General features: G+C 32.9%; 1 protein-coding gene across 2 annotated transcripts; it reads right to left on the bottom strand.

Moving 5' to 3' along the window:
* Positions 1-15,804: 15,804 nt before the first annotated feature.
* LOC131627331 (protein NRT1/ PTR FAMILY 4.5-like) lies at positions 15,805-20,275 on the bottom strand. Of its 2 annotated transcripts, none has more exons than XM_058898171.1 (6): positions 19,979-20,275; positions 19,649-19,736; positions 19,344-19,561; positions 18,768-19,190; positions 18,487-18,602; positions 15,805-17,423 (listed from the first exon to the last, which is right to left on the bottom strand). In XM_058898171.1, exons 1-6 carry the CDS (start codon positions 20,012-20,014, stop codon positions 16,427-16,429), a joined length of 1,878 nt encoding a protein of 625 aa, XP_058754154.1. In that variant the 5' UTR covers positions 20,015-20,275; the 3' UTR covers positions 15,805-16,426. The 2 variants fall into 2 exon arrangements, with proteins under 2 accessions (XP_058754154.1, XP_058754155.1); XM_058898172.1 differs by lacking the exon at positions 19,979-20,275 and adding an exon at positions 19,837-19,974.
* Between the last annotated feature and the right edge of the window lie 2,608 nt (positions 20,276-22,883).

Below are 22,883 nucleotides of genomic sequence, written 5' to 3'. Positions count from 1 at the left end.
AAATGTAATTACATCCGATTTTTATTAAAATAGGGTGTAATTAAAAACGTAATTACGCCCAGTTACACCCGATTTTTGTTAAAATAGGGTGTAACGTAGAACATATTTACACCCGATATTCTTAAAATAGGGAGTAATTACGAATGTATTTACACCCGTTTTACACCCGTTTTAAACGGGTGTAAATGCGTTAGACATTTCTCACCCTGTGGATATACACCCGATTTTTATTAAAAATAATGGGTGTAAATTTAATAAAAAACGGGTGTAAATTAACATTTTTGTACTAGTGGATATTCACTATGTTTGGCTTTTGACAAAAAATTCAGTGTTACCCCACGTTTTAGAGAAGCTTGCTTTTGTAGCTTCATGAAACCACGGTAAGAACAGGGTTAAACGTGAGGTGGCGGTAGCCTACTTGGTTAACAAACACACACATTGTCCTATAAAACACTTGAAGATTTGAACGGAATCTCTTGAATTCATTTATCTATCCAACCCAAGTTTGCAGACATGTATATAAGACATGGTATACTTTTCAGATTGTGTTGAATATGCTATTCAATTGCATTCAAATATCTAACAATATTTATGGGTTTAACTAAACCGTGCACACATCTATTTTTTTGGGTCTAGTTTTGAGAGAAAATTTTGGCAGTTTTTTTTAGTGGATGGGGGTGGATGCTCAATTTAAAATAGTAAACGGGTGCGAAGAGTGTTAGTGATGAGTTTCATGGTTTAAATATTATTTGGTTGTTATATTTAGGCCTGGATTTGGCCCATTGTTATATTATTACATTGAATGATATGTTTAGAGGAACTTACTCCAATAACTACGCTTTTCCCTCCCCCGCCTGTTAAACATAATTAGAATATCTAAAAAATTTAAAAATCTATTGTAACAAAATCTAATACAAATGCAACAATCATATACATTCATATCAAATTTGTAGTATATCAAATTCATATATTAAAAGTGTTAGTTTGTTTAAAAATCTGGTGTAAGTAATATGTGGGGATGACACCAGATTTTTAAAAAATCTTATACAAATACATTGATTTCTATTAGGGCTGATAATGAACCAAATTAATTCAAAAATATTTCAGAATTTAATTTGAAAATTAAATCATTGAATTAGGTTCATGAATTAAATAAGTTTGAATATGACTTAAAAATTAAATTCGTTAATTAAATGAGCTAAATTTGAACAATACATAATTCGACTCGTTATATTCATGAGTCAACTCGATTATATATGAGATTAATTATATTGTCTTTAAGAGTATGTTTAAAGATTTTCTCCAAATCTTAGTTATATATTTTCTTTTAATTTAATAGTTTTAATTAAAATTTTATATTCTCAAGTGAAAAAATATTTCTAAAAATAATTATATAAATAAAATCAATATTGTATAAATTCAAATCTTATAAAAAAAATAATTTATAACTATATTTTCTATTTAAAAAATATTAATTTAAAGTGTCAAATATATAAAATAGTAGACCTTAAAAACTACTTTTAAATCCGTGAAATGAGTTGAACCGAATTGTTCATGAACTTTTAACGTGTCGAATTTGAACTGAAAAAAAAGTTCGAAAAAAATTCAAACCAACATTCAAATTGAATCAATTCTTAACGAGTCGAATCGAGTTGGGACGAGTTCGACTCCACTCATTACAGTCTCTAGTTTCTATCAAATTATATTTATATTCAATTTAAATGCAAAGGTTGATATTGAGAATTTTGAAAAAATTTAGTAGTGTTTTGATTAGAACCGAACTGTACGAAATAATTTGCATGTGTGGGGTGGCACTATATTTTTTAAAACCAATAGGATTTTTTTTTAATTACAAATAACTTTGTTTGTTTGTTTATTAATGAAACAAATAGAAAGAGACAGAGCCGATCCTGACTTTTTAGAGGCCCTGGACAAATAATAAAAGTTGAATCTTAATAAAAAATTAAATAATTAACCTTGAATTTTCATTTTCTTTTTTAGATTTTTTTTGGAGAGAGATGAGGATATCTATTCCCATGATTTTAAAAATAAACATAAAAAAAATTATATTTTAAAATAACGGGACTTTTAAAACTTTAAGACATAACAATAAAAGTCTCAATATTTTATTAGAATTGAGATATAAATATATGGGGAGTTAAACTAGTTAAACATAATTATAAAATTTTATAAATACTATATCAAATTAAATTAACTCTAATCAAATTGTTCAAAATAATTTTAATTTTAATAGTTTAATTTATTATCTATTTAATTATACTAACTTAATTAAAAATAATGCTGAATTTCTTAAATTTTAATTAATTATTATAAAATAAAATTTAACAATATACTTTTTATAAAATAAAATAAGAAAGTAATATAACTAGACATTAAAAAATAATCTATTATATTTTATCTTATTTATTTAATAATAAATAAATTTATTATATGATATGATGAAATTTATTATATATAATTGATTTTTAAAAAAATTGAAAAGTTCCGTATGATGTATACATGTATTTTATTTACTTATATTAATATAAGTTATTTTTTTAATTACTTATATTAATGCCTATTAAAAAAATTTACTTGGTCTTTTTAGGAAAGTTGTCTTTAATATCAGTAAGTAAAAATATACTTATATTAATACAGTGGTCTTTTTAGGAAAGTTGTCTTTAATATCATTAAGTAAAAATAGTAAAAACAATGTTATTTAACAAGTGCTTTAGGCCAGAATCGAACTCAACACAATGACATGACATTCCCAAACATCATGCATCCGCTCGGCTGGAACAATATTGTGTCATAATTTTCACATTCCCATATTTTATTATAATAGTTATTATAATTTTTTTAACACTTAATCGATTTTGAGGCCCCCGACTTTTTGAGGCCATGGGCCTGCTTGCCCTGGCCCAAGGCCGGCCCTGGAAAGAGACTATATCATCATCTCGAATGACAAGTCTCTCAGTCTCACTACTTGTACAGAGAGATATGCAACGATGCAATTGATGTTGGTGATGGTCCTTCGCATACTATAAGTAGAATAGCTCTCAATAGTTCTCATTGTAGGAGGACATCCACGCATCACAAACTATCTGTCATAAAAAAGGTTAAGGGGGACGTTTCAAAGTCGATGATGACGAGGCAGGTGCTGAGTCATATTGATATAGGGGCACATGCTGAGGTGTTTGATCATGTAGCACTGCTCGAGCACCATATAGTTGAGGGATTTCCAAGAGGGCTCTCCGACCTGGAGTGCAAATAGAGGACCGTAATCAGGATGTCTTTCGATTATGATATGGAGATGTATAAATATTTAATTTTATTTGATTTAATATAATATTCATTAAATTAAAATAATTGATATTACGTGAACTAATCATGACAAGATCGCACTCCATTAAAGGTCCTTTTTCTCAAGGGATGAAGCTGAAGAAAATCTTGGTAGTGCAAATGTCAAACGAGGTCACGAGTTTAGTGGATGATGCTTGTTTGCTTCCTGTCGCGCCACAAAAAATACCTGAATATACTAACGCTCTAAATAATTATAGATTCGCCACCAAAGTTTTAAGTTTTAAAGGGAAACATCGATAAAATCTTTGAAGAACGAAAACATGGTCATCACATCCAGTTTCAAATTCGGGAGTCGATATGTGAGGAAAAAGTATTAATATCTTTCACATTTGTTGTACTCAACAAAGTCCTTCTAATTAGTTGTGTAGAAGTGTTTATTGTAAAATGTGCAGTTTTTTGTATATTAAAAAGACGCTTATACAAAAGAGGGAAATTTTAGTTTTCTTTAATGTGCTTGAGAAGACGTCGAGTCTTGCTCCTAAGTTTTCTCGAGTGCAATCGAAAACTCAAAGCCTTGTAGTTTATTACATAAATAGGGATGACAAATCTGGAAAAATTCAATTTTTTTATATTTTTTGGTAATTTTTTATTATTTTGTGATTAAAAATAAATAAAATATAAAAAATTATAGTTAAATAAATGAATATTTTAAAAAACGAAAAAAAGAAATACAATAGGGTTCGAACCTGCGATCTTGCACATGATGTCCCTGCATAGCTTCCAACTGAGCTTACAAATTCTATGAACTTGGGATATGTATACATTTTTAGATTTTTTTTTTCTTTTGAAATAGTCCTAAAAATAAAATAAAAAAAACATGGGAAAAATTTAGGGTACGACAGCTGCCTTTATTTAATTACCTTTAACCCAAGAGCATGAGTGATGACAATCTTCATGTAATCATGGTGGATAACAATTAAATACGAAATGAACCAAAATTTTGTCCACCAAGGTAAAGATCGTGGTCAACTCGAGGGTCAGTGCTTAGACTTAAACGGGAAAAGTTCGTCGTCAACTCGAGAGGCAATGCTTAGATCTAAAAGGAAAAGATTGTTGTCAACTCGAGGATCAGTGCTTAGACTTAAACATAGGTCATCACCAACTCAAGTGTCGGTGCTTAGTGATCCGCTGTCGCACGCGGATCAAAAACGAGTTGTTTTGAATAAAACTGTAGATAGCGACAAGTGACTCGAATATCGTCTCTCAAGGATTCTTAGTTATTACTAACTGAAATCGAATTGGGGGTTGGTTTGGTTTCTGATTAACAAAAAGCGATTATTGAAATAAGCTTTTTTGAAAAAGTGATTATAAAATTAAGCCAATCTACTGTTTTCGGTTCCGGCTTATCATGGGTTTCTACCTTACCAATTCCCTAAGCGGCTTCGGTCTCTATTCGATTTCAATATCAATTGACAACCGCAAAAGATATTAAACAGATTGAATTCCTATTCCGAATTAAGCAAACTAATTAATACAATCGCGAATTAAGCAAACACGATATAGAAACGCAATTTAACGACGAAGCGACGCAAACAACGATTAACAGTTAGGAATACAATCATACGAAATTAATCAAAATATTCCACGAAATAACAGATTAAGCAAATGCAAATTCATAGAATATAATTGAAAGAGAAACGAAATTGAATTGATAAAATAAAAACCTCAAAGCTTTTGGAATTCGATTACAGTAGATCGACTCTGGATGTTTAGTTCTCCATTCAAGCGTACAGAGCAAAAGAGTGGAAACAAAATTGTGAATAGTAAAACGTGATAAACAGTAACACGGCTGCTAGACCTATTAGGAATCAGCCAAAAAACGTTTATGACCCAACTGGGTCGAATGACAAAACTAGACCCACTACTAAACGACCCAAAAACTGAAAATAAAATAGTGTTGCAGCTTCAAATGCAATTCTGGGAAATATAGGTTCCGATTCTGACTTTGACTCCGACATAAAAGTTGTAGCTCTTTCTCTTAGATTTCCGGCGATTATTAGAACGCCTCATTCGAACTCCCGGAACTCCAGTTATGATCGTTTCCGTGCAGACTGCTAAAGCTGAAAAATAAATACGAAAATCAAATAACAATAAAAATAATTTAAAATATAAAAACATTATAAAATACAAAAATAAGACAAGCAAACCAGGGAAATGTATAAGTACAACCGTAGAGGAATGTGCATCAAAATGCACTGATCAAATTCCCCCACACTTGAACTTTTGCACTCCGAGCAAAATGAAAAACAAAACAAAGAAAGCAGAAATACATCAACAGTTACTCATCCTAGGCTATCAATCTTCTTCGGGTAAGTTTGCATCGACAGGTACTAATCTTGCACACTAAGGACATTCGTAAGAACACTAACCACAGATATGCAGACATAAGCCTCCTAAATACACAAACCAATTCAAATCATATTATTATACCATAGCCTAACTTACTCATCCTTTTTGCTCTTTTTCATTCAGGCGCAATCACATTAAGCCCGTTATCTCCACACACTTATAGCAGGACGACCGGTTAGTGACTCTAATCCTTTTGCACGGGGTTCTGGTACTTGCGTGGCATAACCCTTTGCTTACTCAGATGTAGTTGCGGGGGATCGGACCGTAATCCTCCCTACCAAGTTCAGCACCAGAAACCGCTGAACCAACTAACTAAGAGTTTTGAAAACTTTTTTTTTTGAAGATTACACAACCGTTGGGTTAAGTGACCGGGTGAGGATCACCAAACTTAGAAGGTGTATTACCTTTTTCTTTTCTCTTTTTTTCTTTTCTTATCGGAACATTCACTTATATTCATCGGCTTCCTGCGTAAAGTGTGTGAGAGATGGTGCCGACTGCTGAAATAAACTACTCAAGAGTTGTCAGAGAATGAGAATTTAAGGCTAAAACATAATAAAAAATTCAAATTGATTTCCATATGCAGGAGACTTACGGTGTTAGAACGATACCGATCTTGTGAATTTTTCCCACGTCTCCGCAAACTCGACTCAAATCAGTCTATAGCCTAAAACTTTCAAGAAGATGCATTTTTTATTGGTTGAAATTAAAACAAAACAAAAATTTAAAGAAAACAAAACAAATAAATGATTCTCTCCCCCACACTTAAGACATACATTGTCCTCAATGAAAGAACATTAATATAAAATAAGAGTGAGAGAAAGGAAAGAACACACCAGAGTAGTCAAGGGGGATAAGTGATCACATAAGCTGCCTTTCCCAAAGAGAGGTCTTCTATATTTTCTTCTTCCAAAGTGGAGCTCTCATGGAGTAGCTTTCGGTAATGCTCATCGTCCTTAAAAAATGGTTTAGCTCCTTCTCCTTTTATTCCAGGATCAAAGAATGTTCTTCTAAAAGTAAAAGTGTCAAATGGGCACGTGAAGGTGCTCTCATCTTTCACAATATCAAGGAACCAAAGGTTATGGGGCTGCCTCACTACTTTTGCTGCATCTTCAAGTGAGATCCTATGCACACACATGGACGAACTAATATCATAAATGTCATCCAAGGTCCATCCAATTCCTTTGGTATGCTTCTTCAAAACCTGCAAAAACTTACTTTCTTGATCAAAATAAAGTTTAGAAGAAATTATAACCGGAATTTTTTCATTCATCTCTAAATAAGCATATTTAAGATTTTGAGGAATTGGTTTCAGCTCCCGAGAAGGTGGTTGTTCAATGGATGGTTTGATTCGGGCAGCCGGGGTGTCGAGAGCTTCATCTACATGAACAACTTCATTTGCAACCTCATCTGTAGTAAGAATATCAACTTGCAAGGCAACCTCAATTTCAGTACAAACAGAGCAAATTTTAGTGTCAGTACAAACATCACAAGAGTAAACATCATCAAAACCAGACAATGATGGAAAATCATCTGCAAACAAATCAGTACAAGTATCAACAACATTTTCACAAAGAAACTCTATTTGAAAAACAGAATGCTCTTCCAAGCGTTGTTGGTTTGATCCTTGAGCTTGCTGCATGGCATTCATCAAAGTGGCAAGCTGTCCAATCTGTGTTTGCAAAGTCTGGAGAGTAGAATCTACTTGCTGTTGATACTGAAGATTATTTGCAGCCATTTGTTTGACAATATCCTCTAGTGAAGGTTCGGAAGGTGCAGAGCATACAACCTGAAATTCCTTCATATGCTTATGCGGATCCTCACCTGCAAAACCATTAAACCTAGGCAACAAATGTGTTAAACCATATTCCAATTCAAAAGATGCATCACCCGTAGGATAGTCAATACATAAACCATTATAGTTCACATTAGGGACAACCAACTGCGTTAGTGTTCTTTGTTCAGCCATGGGTTCAACATACACCAAAATACTGATTATGTCCCATACATGCATAAACGAATAGAAAGAATAAAAACGATTAACTAAATTCAGAAAAATGTAAAAACACGAAATTTAATCTAATTAAGACAAATAAGAATTTTAGGAATTTTTTTGGATTTTTTTGACTCTATGAAAACAGTAAAAGATTCATTAAAAATTGAAAAACGATGAATTTGGCAATTTTGGCTCGAATTCCCTTACTCTTCTAGAGTAAGGGAGTATTAATCGTACGATTTTTCTACTTTCAGTAGGAAAAAACTTTTTACAATCAAACACAATTTTTTTCAAAAACTGAATTTTTCGACCCTAAACGCGAATTGGCTAAAACCGTGAGAAAACTATGGCCAAAACACACAAACACTACACCTAAGACTCTAATATCAGTTAATATTCACAAGAATCCCCGGTAACGGCGCGAATTTGATCCGCTGTCGCACGCGGATCAAAAACGAATTGTTTTGAATAAAACTGTAGATAGCGACAAGTGACTCGAATATCGTCTCTCAAGGATTCTTAGTTATTACTAACTGAAATCGAATTGGGGGTTGGTTTGGTTTCTGATTAACAAAAAGCGATTATTGAAATAAGCTGTTTTGAAAAAGTGATTATAAAATTAAGCCAATCTACTGTTTTCGGTTCCGGCTTATCATGGGTTTCTACCTTACCAATTCCCTAAGCGGCTTCGATCTCTATTCGATTTCAATATCAATTGACAACCGCAAAAGATATTAAACAGATTGGATTCCTATTCCGAATTAAGCAAACTGATTAATACAATCGCGAATTAAGCAAACACGATATAGAAACGCAATTTAACGACGAAGCGACGCAAACAACGATTAACAGTTAGGAATACAATCATACGAAATTAATCAAAATATTCCACGAAATAACAGATTAAGCAAATGCAAATTCATAGAATATAATTGAAAGAGAAACGAAATTGAATTGATAAAATAAAAACCTCAAAGCTTTTGGAATTCGATTACAGTAGATCGACTCTGGATGTTTAGTTCTCCATTCAAGCGTACAGAGCAAAAGAGTGGAAACAAAATTGTGAATAGTAAAACGTGATAAACAGTAACACGGCTGCTAGACCTATTAGGAATCAGCCAAAAAACGTTTATGACCCAACTGGGTCGAATGACAAAACCAGACCCACTACTAAACGACCCAAAAACTGAAAATAAAATAGTGCTGCAGCTTCAAATGCAATTCTGGGAAATATAGGTTCCGGTTCTGACTTTGACTCCGACATAAAAGTTGTAGCTCTTTCTCTTAGCTTTCCGGCGATTATTAGAACGCCTCAATCGGACTTCCGTAACTCCAGTTATGATCGTTTCCGTGCAGACTGCTAAAGCTGAAAAATAAATACGAAAATCAAATAACAATAAAAATAATTTAAAATATAAAAACATTATAAAATACAAAAATAAGACAAGCAAACCAGGGAAATGTATAAGTACAACCGTAGAGGAATGTGCATCAAAATGCACTGATCACTTAGACTTAAAGAAAAGTCGTTGATAACTTAAGGGTCGGTGCTTAGACTTAAAGACGGATCGTTTCCAACTGAAGGGTTAGTGCTTAGACCTACAAGACAGGACGTCACCAACTCAAGGGTCGATTCTTAGACTTAAAGACAGGTTGTCGTCATCTCAATGGTTGGTGCTTAAACCTACAAGACAGGTCGTATCCAAATCAAAGGTCGGTGCTTAGACTTAAAGACAAGTCATCGCCAACTTAAGGGTTACTCTTAGACCTATAGGTGGTGATGGTCATCAACCCGAAGGTCAATGCTTAGATCGAGACAAAATTATTGTGCTTAACCCGAAGGTTAATGCTTAGATCGAGGATTAACTGGTCATCGTCAACCTGAAGATCGATGCTTAGATCATGACAAATTGATCATCGTCAACCTGAAGGTCGATGGTTAGATCAAGACAAATTGATCATCATCAACTCGAAGGTTAATGCTTAGACCAAGACAAACAGATCATCATTAACCCGAAGATTGATGCTTATATCATGACAAACTGGTCGTCATCAACTTGAAGATCAAAAAAGAGACTCGTTGTGGATATGAAAGGTCAACACCCACTCACTGATTAGTATATTACTTCTGAATGACGAAACAAGATACTTAGCTACTTCAACCACTAAAATTGGCAAGTTAATCAACAAATTATCAAGTAAAATATTCACAGAGGGTTAACTAGGAAAACTCTTACATAAAGCTCCATCGGAGAAACCTATCACCAAGGTTCATTGGGAAAAATCCCAAAAAGGACTCAGTAGGGAAAAGCTTGTGGAGAGAAACTTTCAAAGGAGACCATGTGGGAAAATTATCTATAGTTAAACGAATAAGCACTCATATGGATATAAAAACTCTATTAGGAAATTGCAATTGACTTGGATGGGGATTTCTCTAGACTTCCACAAGCGGTCACAAAATCCTTGCATATGTTACGTATGCATACTTTGTGCAGATGAATTCATTGATGCATGATATATTTTGGGTCGATGCATTGGTTAATGCATACCATGTGATATGCTTGAAATAATGCATGAAATATAATGATTGATCAATGCATATATTTGACTAATAGATGAGATTGCTAGGCGAAAACTGGTCTTAAAAATAGGTTGATTGTCAAGCGAGTACTGGATTTGAAAATGATTTAATTGTTACATAGGTATTGAAATTGAAAATGACTTAATTGCCAAAAGAGAACTCGACTTTAATTGATCACGAGAGATGGAATTGAAAATGAATTAGTTACGAGAAAGTATCATATTTTGAAGAAGAAAGGGGTTTTAAATTTCACTAGACAAGTACAGGTCTTTGTTGGTGCCAAATGGTGTTGGTCTTTTTGGATTTAAAAAGTATAGGGCTGCTGACAGACGGTCTTTGGGAACTGAGGGTGAGCGCCACTCATTACTTGCTATGCATGATAATTTAATGAGATTTGTTTGTATACATGAAGTGAGATGTTTGGGGCATGATGTATGATACCAGGAGAGTTGCCCATGAAGACTGGGTTTCTGATATGTGTCAAGCGATATTGGGTCTTCGGTTTCATGATGACTGGTGCAAGTATGCCATCCTGTTTCCCGAGTACTGGAATAAGTGTCATTTCCTGATGGGGAACAAGTTATATGTAAACAAGGAGGATGACATGTTGCAGGAGGATCTTTATGTGAAGAAACAGTTGGTAGGTTTCGTCAAAGAGTTGGGTTATATCAAGGGTGTTACTCCTCGAGACGAAGCTTTATGGAAGCTCTTGAAACGACTTTATTAAAATTGGTCTATTGATGGACACTCGCACCAAGGAGAAGAGGAAGATCATTTTTGGTGATTTTCATATGTACTTTACTTTTTGTCATCAATTTTTTTTGTATGTGTTTACTTTAGTTATCATTATTTGCAAACTTAATAAAGGATGAAGAAGTGATTTGCCTAATAAGACAGGGAATATGGAGAACTCAAGTCGTTGCATGTCCTTCAAACATTTTCTGACGAGTCAACGCTCCTTCATCATCAAGGCCCGTCAGAGATGCTTTAAATGATCTATGATGATCGACGCGCGTGGTGGTCCTCTAGCTCCCGCATAATCATCTAGTTCAGGTCCACATACTCCAAAAGAGCATTGAGTTTCTACCTCTGAAGAGGATTGTTCTTATTCGGCCAACCTGATCGAATAGGCTCTTTAGGAGGAATTTTCAAGTATGGTGTACTTTACCCAATACGTTTATGTTGTTCTGGCTATTGGTAGGAAGGAAAGTATGGATGTTTTCTTGTTTGAACAAAAATACAAAGAGAAACAGTGGCTAGAACAAAGTATTCATACCTTGACACACCAACAGGAAATGTACTTGCAAGAAATATAGAAAGCTCCTGCTTCTTTTAGAGGGGTATGTGAAGCTTTGAGTATCCCAAATCTCCTTGACCCGCTAGTTAACCAGGTAACTTTTTTTGTTAGGTCAATAGTAATGAAAGATTAAGTTATAGATTCTGCTCGGGATACTTTATCGTTTACTCAAGAGCCCCTCTATATGGTTCAAGGAGATCTAGAAGCTCTGAGCCTTGAGAATGCCTCCTTGGCTCAAAGTTTAAATGAGTCATTCATTTCTAGTATAACAACCATTTTGGATTCCTTGAGAACACCTTGCATCTAGTAGAGCATTTACATCCTCCTTTGCAATTTCTTCATTAACAATTGAGAATTCATCATACACTTATGAGATAATTGATTATACAAGAAATAACATCAAATACAAATTCAAAAACATAAATGAGTGGACTAATTGTTACTTATTGTCTGTGTTTTACATCTTGTTGAATTAGCCACTTCTTGGAGGTCAGATGTTCGTGCTCTTTAGGTGGTCGGTTAAGGATGTTATTTTCATGGTCTTGCTCTCTCTCCTTGGTCCTTTTGGAGTGCTTGATGTATCATTTTGGCTCATTCAAGATCAACATTAAACATGGTCGATTCTCTGTGAAGGTTTAAAAATTTGAGTTTGAGGTGGATCGGTGAGGCCACTGCGTCCTAGGAGACTACGAAGGGTCTGCCCAGAATGAAGTTGTTGGCACTCTTGCAATTGACTACAAGGAATTGCAAGCTCAAAGTTCGTACATTACTTCCATATCCTATAGATATCATTAATTCAACATACCCCTATATGTGGGTTGTTGTATCTTTCAACGCCTGTAATTGTGACCCTTCATATGGCCACAAATTTCCCCTTTTTAGGCCCATGTTCTCAAACAACTCGAAGTACATTATGTTGCATGAGATACCACCATCAATCAATCTTCAGGGGATATCTAAATGTCTGACCTTAGCAATAATGACCAAGGGGGAGATTTCGTTTGGGGTCTCTTAGAATTTCTCACAATCTCGAAACTCGAGCATTGGCCTGTCAGGGATATTAGTTAGTGTGCCCTTGTCCTTCTTATGGGGAACCATTAATTCAACAATTTTTCTCTTCAGTGTCCCCGTAGATGGGATAGTCTGTTGGGGCGTCCCACTGGTGATAGCAACAATGTGTCAGTGCTTCCCTTTGCTTGCTCCCTTATTTTCGTCATTGATCCTCTCTTCGTTCACCACGACATCCATAACTTTTAGGGGGGCTATTTTGGGTCATTCTTCCCTATTCATTTTGTTGCCCTTGGCATATTGAAACAAGAGGTTTTTCTTTATCAACCATTTGATTTCGTCTTTCAATGAGATGCAGTCATCAGTGACGGTTCAAGAAACACTAGAAATAGGGGTTTGAATTGGGTTTCTCTATGACAAAAGATAAAAGATACTCAAAGATTTTTATCATGGTTCACTATTAACAAAACTAATTCATTCCACTCGTCAGAGTATTTTCGCCTTCTCACAAGGACTTAATCCACTAATCAACCAGATTATAACTCAAAGACCAATTGTCAATGACTTCTCGAGGCTACAGACTAAACCTAGTCCTTCAACAAATACAAACTCAATGACAAATTGTCAAAAACTTCTCGAGGCTACAGACAAAACATAGTCCCTCAAGGAATTTTACCGAAGTTACAATACAAATTGTGTGTTTATAAGAATTCTTCTAAACAAGTAGATACACAATGTGAATTTCAAAAATTACACTTAAGAAAATATATAAGAATTTTCTATAAGTGTAGTGAGTGATGTAGTTGTTTTCTTATTTTTCTCGTTGTTGTTGTTGTTTCACTCACACGGTCTCATACTCGTTGTGTTGTTGTCACATCCACATTTATTTGAAATTCCTTGTCCTCTTTATATATATATATATATATATATATATATATATATATATATATATATATATATATATATATATATATATATATATATATATATATATATATATGATGAATAGTATCGTTGGAGGAAGAAATTGGAAGATGATGAATAGTAATGTTGGAGGATGGAATTGGAAACTTCATCAATTTCACAGCTATAATAGTGGTACGAGGTTGAGTCGAGAATTGTGGAGATCTATTGGTAGTATAGTCCTTTAAGAGTTCCATCATATCTGTCCTTTTATGGGAGTATTTGATTTTACCGCTTGAATGTACTATCTCCAAAAATATTCTTTCAATTAATTATCTCAATCATTGGCTTTGTATTTAAGATGTCTTGAAGCTTGATCACAGTTCAGAGCCTTGATTATTAGACTTCAGAGTCTATTGAAAATGAGGCTCGAGTTATCCGAGTAAATATGGATTGTTTGATTCAAAGGCGTTATCTTATTTATCCAAATGATTGACTGTCAGATGAACAATACTTTGTATCCCAACTTTACTCCAGAATATGTTGAATTTTAGAGTCCATAGTCTCTTTGTCTAGAGTCCAGGGTCAGCTTTGTTCAGAGTCCAAAGTCAGCGTTGTTCAGTGTCCAGGGTCAGCTTTCTGCTTTGGCTAGACTCCAGAGTCGGCTTTCATTAACCTCAGATTCTGCACAATTAATGAAACGATTAGTGTACAAAATTGTTCTCTATACTTTGTTATCATAAAAACTTAAGGATTATAGATGTAGAACCAAAAAAATATCCAATAATCAGTATTGTGGTTGTAGCCCTTGTGGAAGTGGAAGTATTTTGTCTTATCTGTTTTAGATAACTTTCTGACGAGGAAGGGGTTTTTGACTATTCCCTTCCGGAACTCCATATTGACACACTCTTGGTAACTTTTCTCTCGTGAGGCATTCAAAGAAGTATATGTATTGTATCGATCATGGGATCCTTAGTCTGACTCATATATCTGCATGTGAGAGTCTTTCTCGAATGAGTGACCGGAGTTTCCATCTATTGCGCCTGGATTGTTGAACCGATGTTAAGCTTCTCCTCAAGGTTGATGAAAGGTTGTGCCCTATTGAAGAGCTCTTACACAGTACGAGTCTTTCTTCATCCCAACTTCTGCCTGAAGAAGTTATCCCGTTACAGACTGTTCTCCAATATCCAGCATTTTAGACCCTCTTCAGTCCGTTCCACTTCCACGACCACTTGAGTGAAAAAATTGAAGTAGGACTATAAGATCTCATTCTTTCCGTGTGTTATCTAGTGTAGGGAAACTATCATCACTGGCTTCCTTTTCCATTATGTGAAATAAGTTGTAAAGCTCTTGCATAGGTTGGTTCATGACTCAATACTCCCGTTCGGCAGAGCTTTGAACCACAACTTGACAGATCCCGTCAAAGTTAGTGCAAATAATTTGCACTTGGGATTCTTCATGAGCGGTGGAGGTAGTTCTGATGCTCATCGATGAATTTCAAGTGCTCGTTGAGATCTCCTTTCGCATTGTACTCATTCTGGTTAGGAGGTTTCTCTAGTGCCTTTGATATTTGACTGTCTAAAATGCAGACGTAAAAGGGATGCTTTTGCGAATTCTTTGCTAATGGCTTTTCTACCTGCTCACGAAGATGAACATGACATACATCAGTCTCCCACGAGACCCTGAGGAGGAGTTTGATACTTCTCTTTGAAACGGATTCCTGCACAGCGTTTCCCTTCTGAGGTTTGTTGTGCAAGCTTTCTTTAAGGAGAAGCAACCTTTCTTCTATCATTTATGAGTTTTGTTGTCGAATGATATTGTACATATTGTTCAGCAACTCATTAGCACCTTGTACTCTAAGATTAGCCTATAGCAGTTGAAAATCAGACAATGTTTCAGTTCATGAGACTGGTGGTTGTATTGGTGGTATGAACAGAATTACTAGAGTAGATCAGGATGCAACAAAGTGTCTACAGTAACTTGATCAACTCATGAAAAACTTTTTTTACTGTTTGTAAGATTAATAGATAGTGGTGGAAGGGCGAAAGAAGAGAAGTTCAAAACTATTTAGTTCACTCGCATATGGCTTATACGAAAAGGTTGGAACAAAAAGGTATTTTGGAACAAGTATAACACTGCAAAACAATGGTTGCAACATATTAAAATGTTGTCATGGAATTGGTTAAAGTGTAAGGTAATCGGATTTAATTAATACCTTAATCATTGAATATCAAATCCACTTAGGTGTTATAATTCTATTGTGTTTGAAGCAGTGCTACCATACTGAAGTGCTGATACAAAATATATCAATTAATAAACATGGTGTGAAACTTTTTGTAGCTAAAAAAATGTATAAATGTTATTGCAAGTTACGGCACACATGTCTTGCAAGAAACAATGGTACAAATTTGAAATGAGATTCTCCTATAAAGTGAAGCTATCCACAGTTTCACACTCAAAATCAAAACCCCACTGCCAAATTCCAACTTCTACGCTGAAAAAACCAAAACCAATAGTATTACTGTCCTGATGACTTTAACATAGCCTGACAGACCTTTGAACAAGAAATTTGAGGCACAACCAAGTCCATTTTTTCCACCCTCGGGTCTACTCTGATATTTCCACTGTAACATGTTTCTATCAGAGAAAATTATTATCACTATTATAATAGGATATATAAGATGGTGTAAAAGTATGCCATTAATTTATATTTATATAACAAAAAAGAAGAAAATGAGAGAAGAGAAAACCTTTGACTATGAAACACAGAGACACAGAGATGGTGCCAGAACCAACAATAGTACAAATCAATTATACAATCACACACACATGTAAGATAATAGAAATTTCAACCACTTTCTATATCCACATCCAATGCTTACCATACACAGCCTAATACTACTATTTCCCTTAACATCAAATCATATCATATTTATCTATGCTTCCATTCTCTACTGTTTTTTTCTTTCTCTTTTCCATCATCTGTTTCATCAGAAGAAGAGGGTCCCTCAGTATTGGCCTCACTCGTTTGGCTACTTTCTTTTGCCTTACCATCATGTTTTCTTCCACCACCAACCATTAACAAAGGTGTTTCACCTAATTCCTTTGAGTTCATCTCTGAGTTGGTTCTATCTTCAGTTTTGTACTTGTACCAAGTGGCCCAATATAGGAAGTTAAAGAAATTAAGACAGCTTAATATTGCTAAGAACCAATAGAACAGGTTAAGATTGTTTTGGTTGAAATCAAAACCATGTAGCCAACCTTGTTTACTCGGCGTGATCCTTTTCGTGATAGAATTAATAACGTTAACGAATATAGTACTTAAGAAATAACCGAGCGACATGGACAAGAATGTGAAGGATGTTGAAAGTGATTTCATGTTGGAAGGTGCTTCTCTGTAGAAGAATTCCAATAGTCCAACAAGTGTGAACATGTCCGCGATACCGAATATAGCATACTGAAAAGATAACCAGAATAGGCTTATTGGTTTTGTAGGGTCTTTTCTTCCTTGGTCTCTTCGTTTAACTTCGATGAATCCGGCTATCGTCATTGAGATCGCAGAGAGTACTAGTCCAACACCAACTCTTTGAAGCTGTGTGATACCTGAAGGGTGGTTTGTGATTTTTCTTGCAAATGGTACGAAGAAAAGTTCGTAAATTGGAATCAATGTGCATAGGAAAATAAGTGGGATAACAGGAATGGATGCTGCGGGTACTGTGAAGGAACCGAGTTTAAGGTTCATTATGTTGCCTTGTTGAACTGAGAATGTTTGAAGCTGAGCTAAACATGTGTTCATTACAATTGTACTGGCTAATATTGGTAACATTCTTGTTAGGATTTTTACTTCTTCAACTTGTGTCACTGTGCAGAGCTTCCATGGTTGTTGAGGCTCAGAAGTTTCTTGAAGTATTGCTGCTTTATCTAGAAACCTGACTCAATTCAACAAACCAAAATCATCATTTGAATATAATGCATGCATTTATTTATGTGTGTAAAGGGAATTAAATGGGAATGAATGTTTTCTCAACCACAAACAATAAATGATAATCAATTAATGTACATGTGAAGTTGGTTCCTTAATTTCATCCTAGCAACCCCATCTTCCCTACCTTCTCAAAATAAATAAATAATTCCTATGGCCCGTTTGTTTCTGCGTCAAAGAGGGAAAAAAAACGCATGTTTGGCCTAATGCTCCAAATTGAAGCTTCTATGTTTTCACGCATGGAAACATTGTTCCAAACACATGCTTAAGTGCAAATGTCTCTAATCAAAGTAAACTTTACAAAATTACGGTAACGCTGTGATTTCTTTGATGCAACAGTTAACCATAATTCCAGAAAACTGATCATGATTCCAAACATGTATGTAGTAAAAACATGTTTGGATTGAACTTAGTTTAGTAGAATCATAGTGCACTCACTCTATTGTTAATTCTGTAAAAGCTACACTTTAAAGTTTCACCAAAATCACGGTGCGATTTTTACCGATTTCACAGGCAATTCAACAGGAAGCAAGTTAAAAATAGGGAAACAAAGATTAAAAGCAAAAAACATTGGTACTTGACAATTGAAAAGGAAATTGCTTTTCACTTTCAAATCTATCTATCTACAAGGTAAAGGTACTACTGAGCCAAATACCACAAAGAAAAAGAAAAAGAAAAGAAAAGAGTGAAATACTTTTTCAGTGAGTTTGTGTCAGAAAATTTATGATTATCACTTTTTCTTATATTTTGGTGTTAACTTAAAAAGCATAATGAAGACATATTTTCCATCATCATTCTCTGTATATCTCTGCAACACCGAACGTGTAGAAGTGAGTGATAGTAGGCCCAAATTCTTGGCATTACTTAATAGTTAGTACATGAAGAAAAAGAATCTTAATAATGTTCTTGACAGTGTAATTGTTCATTGTCATTTTGTATATCAACACAATAATCAATCATTATCACGAAATGCTAGTACTAATTAAACACATGAAGATTTAGAAAATAACCTCATTTGGTTTGTGTGTGCAATCTTCTCTAAAGAGACATCTTTATAGACCTCATAAAGTTGTTCATTAGTCTCTGGTAGTGGTAGCTTTCTGTTCTTAAAAGCCACAACAATAACCTGCATCAAACAATAATGCTTCATTAATCAATAAACTAAGCGTAATCAAAAGTCTCAGTGTCAGTTTCAGACACCGACACTGACCCAGATACACCTTTTCTCAGAGACGTCAGTGCTAGAGAGCTCATTAATCAATGAATTAGAGACTAATTAGTAATTACTGACCTGAATAATTCTCAAAATCGGACTTTCGCCGGGAACTTTGATACGGTAAAAAGGTTTACCGATTGCAAGTGTAACAAAACCAATGGAAGTAGAGACTGTGATGATGAAAAATCCCCAATGCCAAGCTTTTTGTGTGCTAACCCAAACAACACCAGTAACACCAACAACTGAACCCAAAGTTGAACTAAGTAAAAGCCAATTGAAAAAAGCTGCAAGTGATTTTGCTTCATTTGGTTCCTTTTCATCAAATTGATCAGCACCAAATGCTGTCATTGCGCCTCTTACTCCACCCATACCCAAAGCATATAAACACAAAGATATGTAAAACATCACAGCCACACCTCCTTTCACACAGCTTGATTCACCACATGCTTCTGGGTGTAGATTTTTCAATGCAGCTTGAACTGTCATCATCACCAAAGCCTGCACAATTCAAGCTCTCAAAATCAAAACATGTACAGTACATGTTCGACGAAATGCCTGACCTAGTTTTTTAATTTTATTTTATGTAATTTTATGTGATTGGAACATGGCATTGGGATTTGGAATTTGGAGTTTTTGAAATATTATACTTACAATAACTTCGAGTGATCCAAAAAGCAAACATGTGGTTAATCTGTTGCAGTAGGTATCTGAGATGAAACCACCAACAAGAGATAGCAAGAAAGTTGAGCCCATGAAATTTGTGAGAGTGTTTGCAGAGCTTGAAAGATCAAAATGCATCACTCCATAAAAGTACAGAACTAAGCTCACCATGTTTGCAACAAAACCCATGTTATCCAATGCTGACAAAACTGCATCAACAATGAAGAAAAAATGGTTATGAATGAAGAAAAAAAACATCAAATTTGCTTCAAAAACTTGTGCTTTTCTTTTCTTACCAAAGATGAACATGGAAGCTCTGAATCCACCTTTCTGTTTCTTCCATTGAATGATAGGTTTGAGTTCTTGTTTTACTTCTTTGTCTCCCTGTATGAACATGTTTCAAATTCAACAACAGAAACCAGAAAGAAAAAAACCAGACAGAGAATTATGTAATGAATTGAATGAATGTCTCAAGTTTGTTTACCATTGTGGAAAAAGTGTGAAAAGTTTCAATTTTTCAAACAAGAATGAGATGTTGATGAACATATAACCCAAAAAAATGAAAACTTTTGAAACAAGCTTTGAATTTTGATCACAAAAAACCAACAAGTTTTTTAATGTCTTACACTGTTTGGTTCTGTTCTTTGGCATTTGTCTTCCATTCTATTTAACAGGTTTTGTTTCACACTTTTTTCCTACCTTGGTTTCTGTGCTCACAAAAAGTAATGCTTACGATTGATTTTAAGGTTGTTGTTGCTGATAAATTGATGATTAATAACTAATGATGATGATTAATGGATGCTAATTCCATCAATGATTTTAATCAAAATTAATGAACAAAAACATATATACCCCACTGTCTTGGTTGAATAATTATGCTTGTGTGGAATTATGTATTTGTAATTTTGTTATCACTATTCCTGAATTAGAAGGTTTGAGTAAGGTTATTGGGTCAAATTGAAAGTGAGATTTTACTTTGTATAAATTGGTAAGACTTTTTTCTGCTTTATACATAGCATGTGAATGTGATCTAGTGTCTGTGTCTCATCATATTCTCATTTATTTGTATATTCAAATTCATATAGTACTGTTTGTGAAGTGTAAAGTTTAATTATTCATGTTTCTTCACGTGGGTTCCTTAATGATTTGATATTAATTTTTGTCATAGGAATAATAGTCTTGATAAGTTGGTTTGCCATTGTGAGGATATTAATTAATTTTGTGTGAAATTGTGTTTTTGATAGTTATGTGGGAAAATTGTTTTGTGTAAAGTTTTAGATTATTAAAACTTTATCATGTAATGAGTTTGAAACATGTTGTTGATTATGCATAAGACATAAAACAACAAATCTCTTTGGTAAGAAAAAAATTAATTTCTAACTTTGTTTTTAAACTCAAATTAATAAAAACATTTTGTTTAATAGCTGTTATTTAACTTTTATATATATATATATATATATATATATATATATATATATATATATATATATATATATATATATATATATATATATATATATATATATATATATGAGAATGTGAGAATGAATTTGAATCATTGAATTTTAAAATAGATAGTGGAGATTATGTGTGAATTTTTTTTTATCTCTCTTCAATCTTTTATTTTAATGATGGATGAGAGAGAAAAAAATATTGACACATAATCTCCACCATTTAATTTAAAATTCAATGGTTCAGATTCATTCTCACATTCTCATATGATATGCCCTCATATATCTTAACCATTGATTTTCATTAATCTAACGGTTTTAATTGATCAATTAATCTAATTATTTTTGGAAATATTTTTTTATATAAAACTTTAATTAAAGCCGTTGGATTAATGATAATCAATGGTTAAGTTTTGGAGTAAGTGTTGAACACTTGCTCTTTGAATAAATATAACCCTCCTCGTATATATATATATATATATATATATATATATATATATATATATATATATATATATATATATATATATATATATATATATATATATATATATATATATATAGGGGACGACTCAAGCGAGAACACTTGGTTATTATGAGAAATGAGAACAATGAATCACGACCATTAAATTTTGATTTTGTTGATTTTAATGGACTGGATTGTTGATTTATTTTAAATCAACATAGAAAGAGAAACCAATCCAGTCCATTAAAATCAACAAAATCAAAATTTAATGGTCGTGATTCATTGTTCTCATTTCTCATAATAACCAAGTGTTCTCACTTGAGTCGTCCCCTATATATATATATATATATATATATATATATATATATATATATATATATATATATATATATATATATATATATATGGCATATCATTTGAGAATGTTTTCTTTATATGAGAAAGTAAGAATGAATCTGAACCATACCATTAGATTTTAAAATAAATGGTGGAGATTATGTGTGAATCTTTTTTTATTTCTCCACCATTTATTTTAAAATCTAATGGTTCAGATTCATTTTCAGATTCTCATATAAAAAAGACATTCTCATATGCCTGTGTTTTTTTTTTTAACTTGTAATTATTTAAAATTTTCATAAACAGATTTTATTTTTATAATTAATATAATATTATCAAGATAGTAAAGTTTACTTTAAATAGTCATAGCCGTAGAATTTACAAAAATAAAAAAATTACCAAACTTGCAAATTAATAAATCAATCAAATAAAAATATAGATAATATTTCACATATTCAATATTTTTAATTAAATAAAAATATAAATTAATAATACGTTTTAATTTAAAATGACCATAATAGTAAAACTTGCAAAAATAAAAATAAAAAGATCAAATTTGCAAATATATAAATCAGCAAAATTAAATATAACTAATAATTTCACTTTCTTCAATATTTTTAATCAAATATAAATATAAGTAATGAATAAATAATTTATTTTATTTATTTATTATCACCATTTTAAGTGCTATTTTCTTTTGAAAATAGTGTTATCCAATAAATAAACAATATTTATTTTATTTAAAAATAATGTAACCTATATCGCACTAGAAAATTCAGTTCTCATTTTACAAACTACATAATTTTTTTTTTATTTGATTAAAAATATTGAAGAAAGTGAAGTTATCACTAATATTTTAACTTGTGTCCGTGTGTGTGATCTAGCGGTGAAATGTTTGAGTCCTGATAGTGTCCTTCTCTCACAGGTTCGAAACCCGCTTGATTCAAATTGCTTAGCAAAAAAACTAATATTTTAATTTGGATAATTTATTTATTTCCAAATTTAAAACTTTTTTATTTTTGTAAGTTTTACTACTATGATAATTTTAAATTTAAATAATTTATTGATTTGTCATCTATGTTTTATTTGATTAAGAATATTTAAAAATAAAAAATTATTACTTATGTTTTAATTTGATTAATTTATTAACTTGCAAGTTTGGTATTTTTTATTTTTGTAAATTCTATGACTATTTAAAATAAATAAGGACATTTTTGAAAATATATAATATGAGTTTGTTTGCTTAGAAAAAATTTCTAATACTGTAATGATATATTT

The sequence above is a fragment of the Vicia villosa genome, unplaced genomic scaffold (assembly GCF_029867415.1).
Source record: "Vicia villosa cultivar HV-30 ecotype Madison, WI unplaced genomic scaffold, Vvil1.0 ctg.000358F_1_1, whole genome shotgun sequence".
NCBI lineage: Eukaryota > Viridiplantae > Streptophyta > Magnoliopsida > Fabales > Fabaceae > Vicia > Vicia villosa.
Note: the sequence above shows the minus strand (reverse complement) of the source record. Positions and strands in the feature narration are given on the sequence as shown.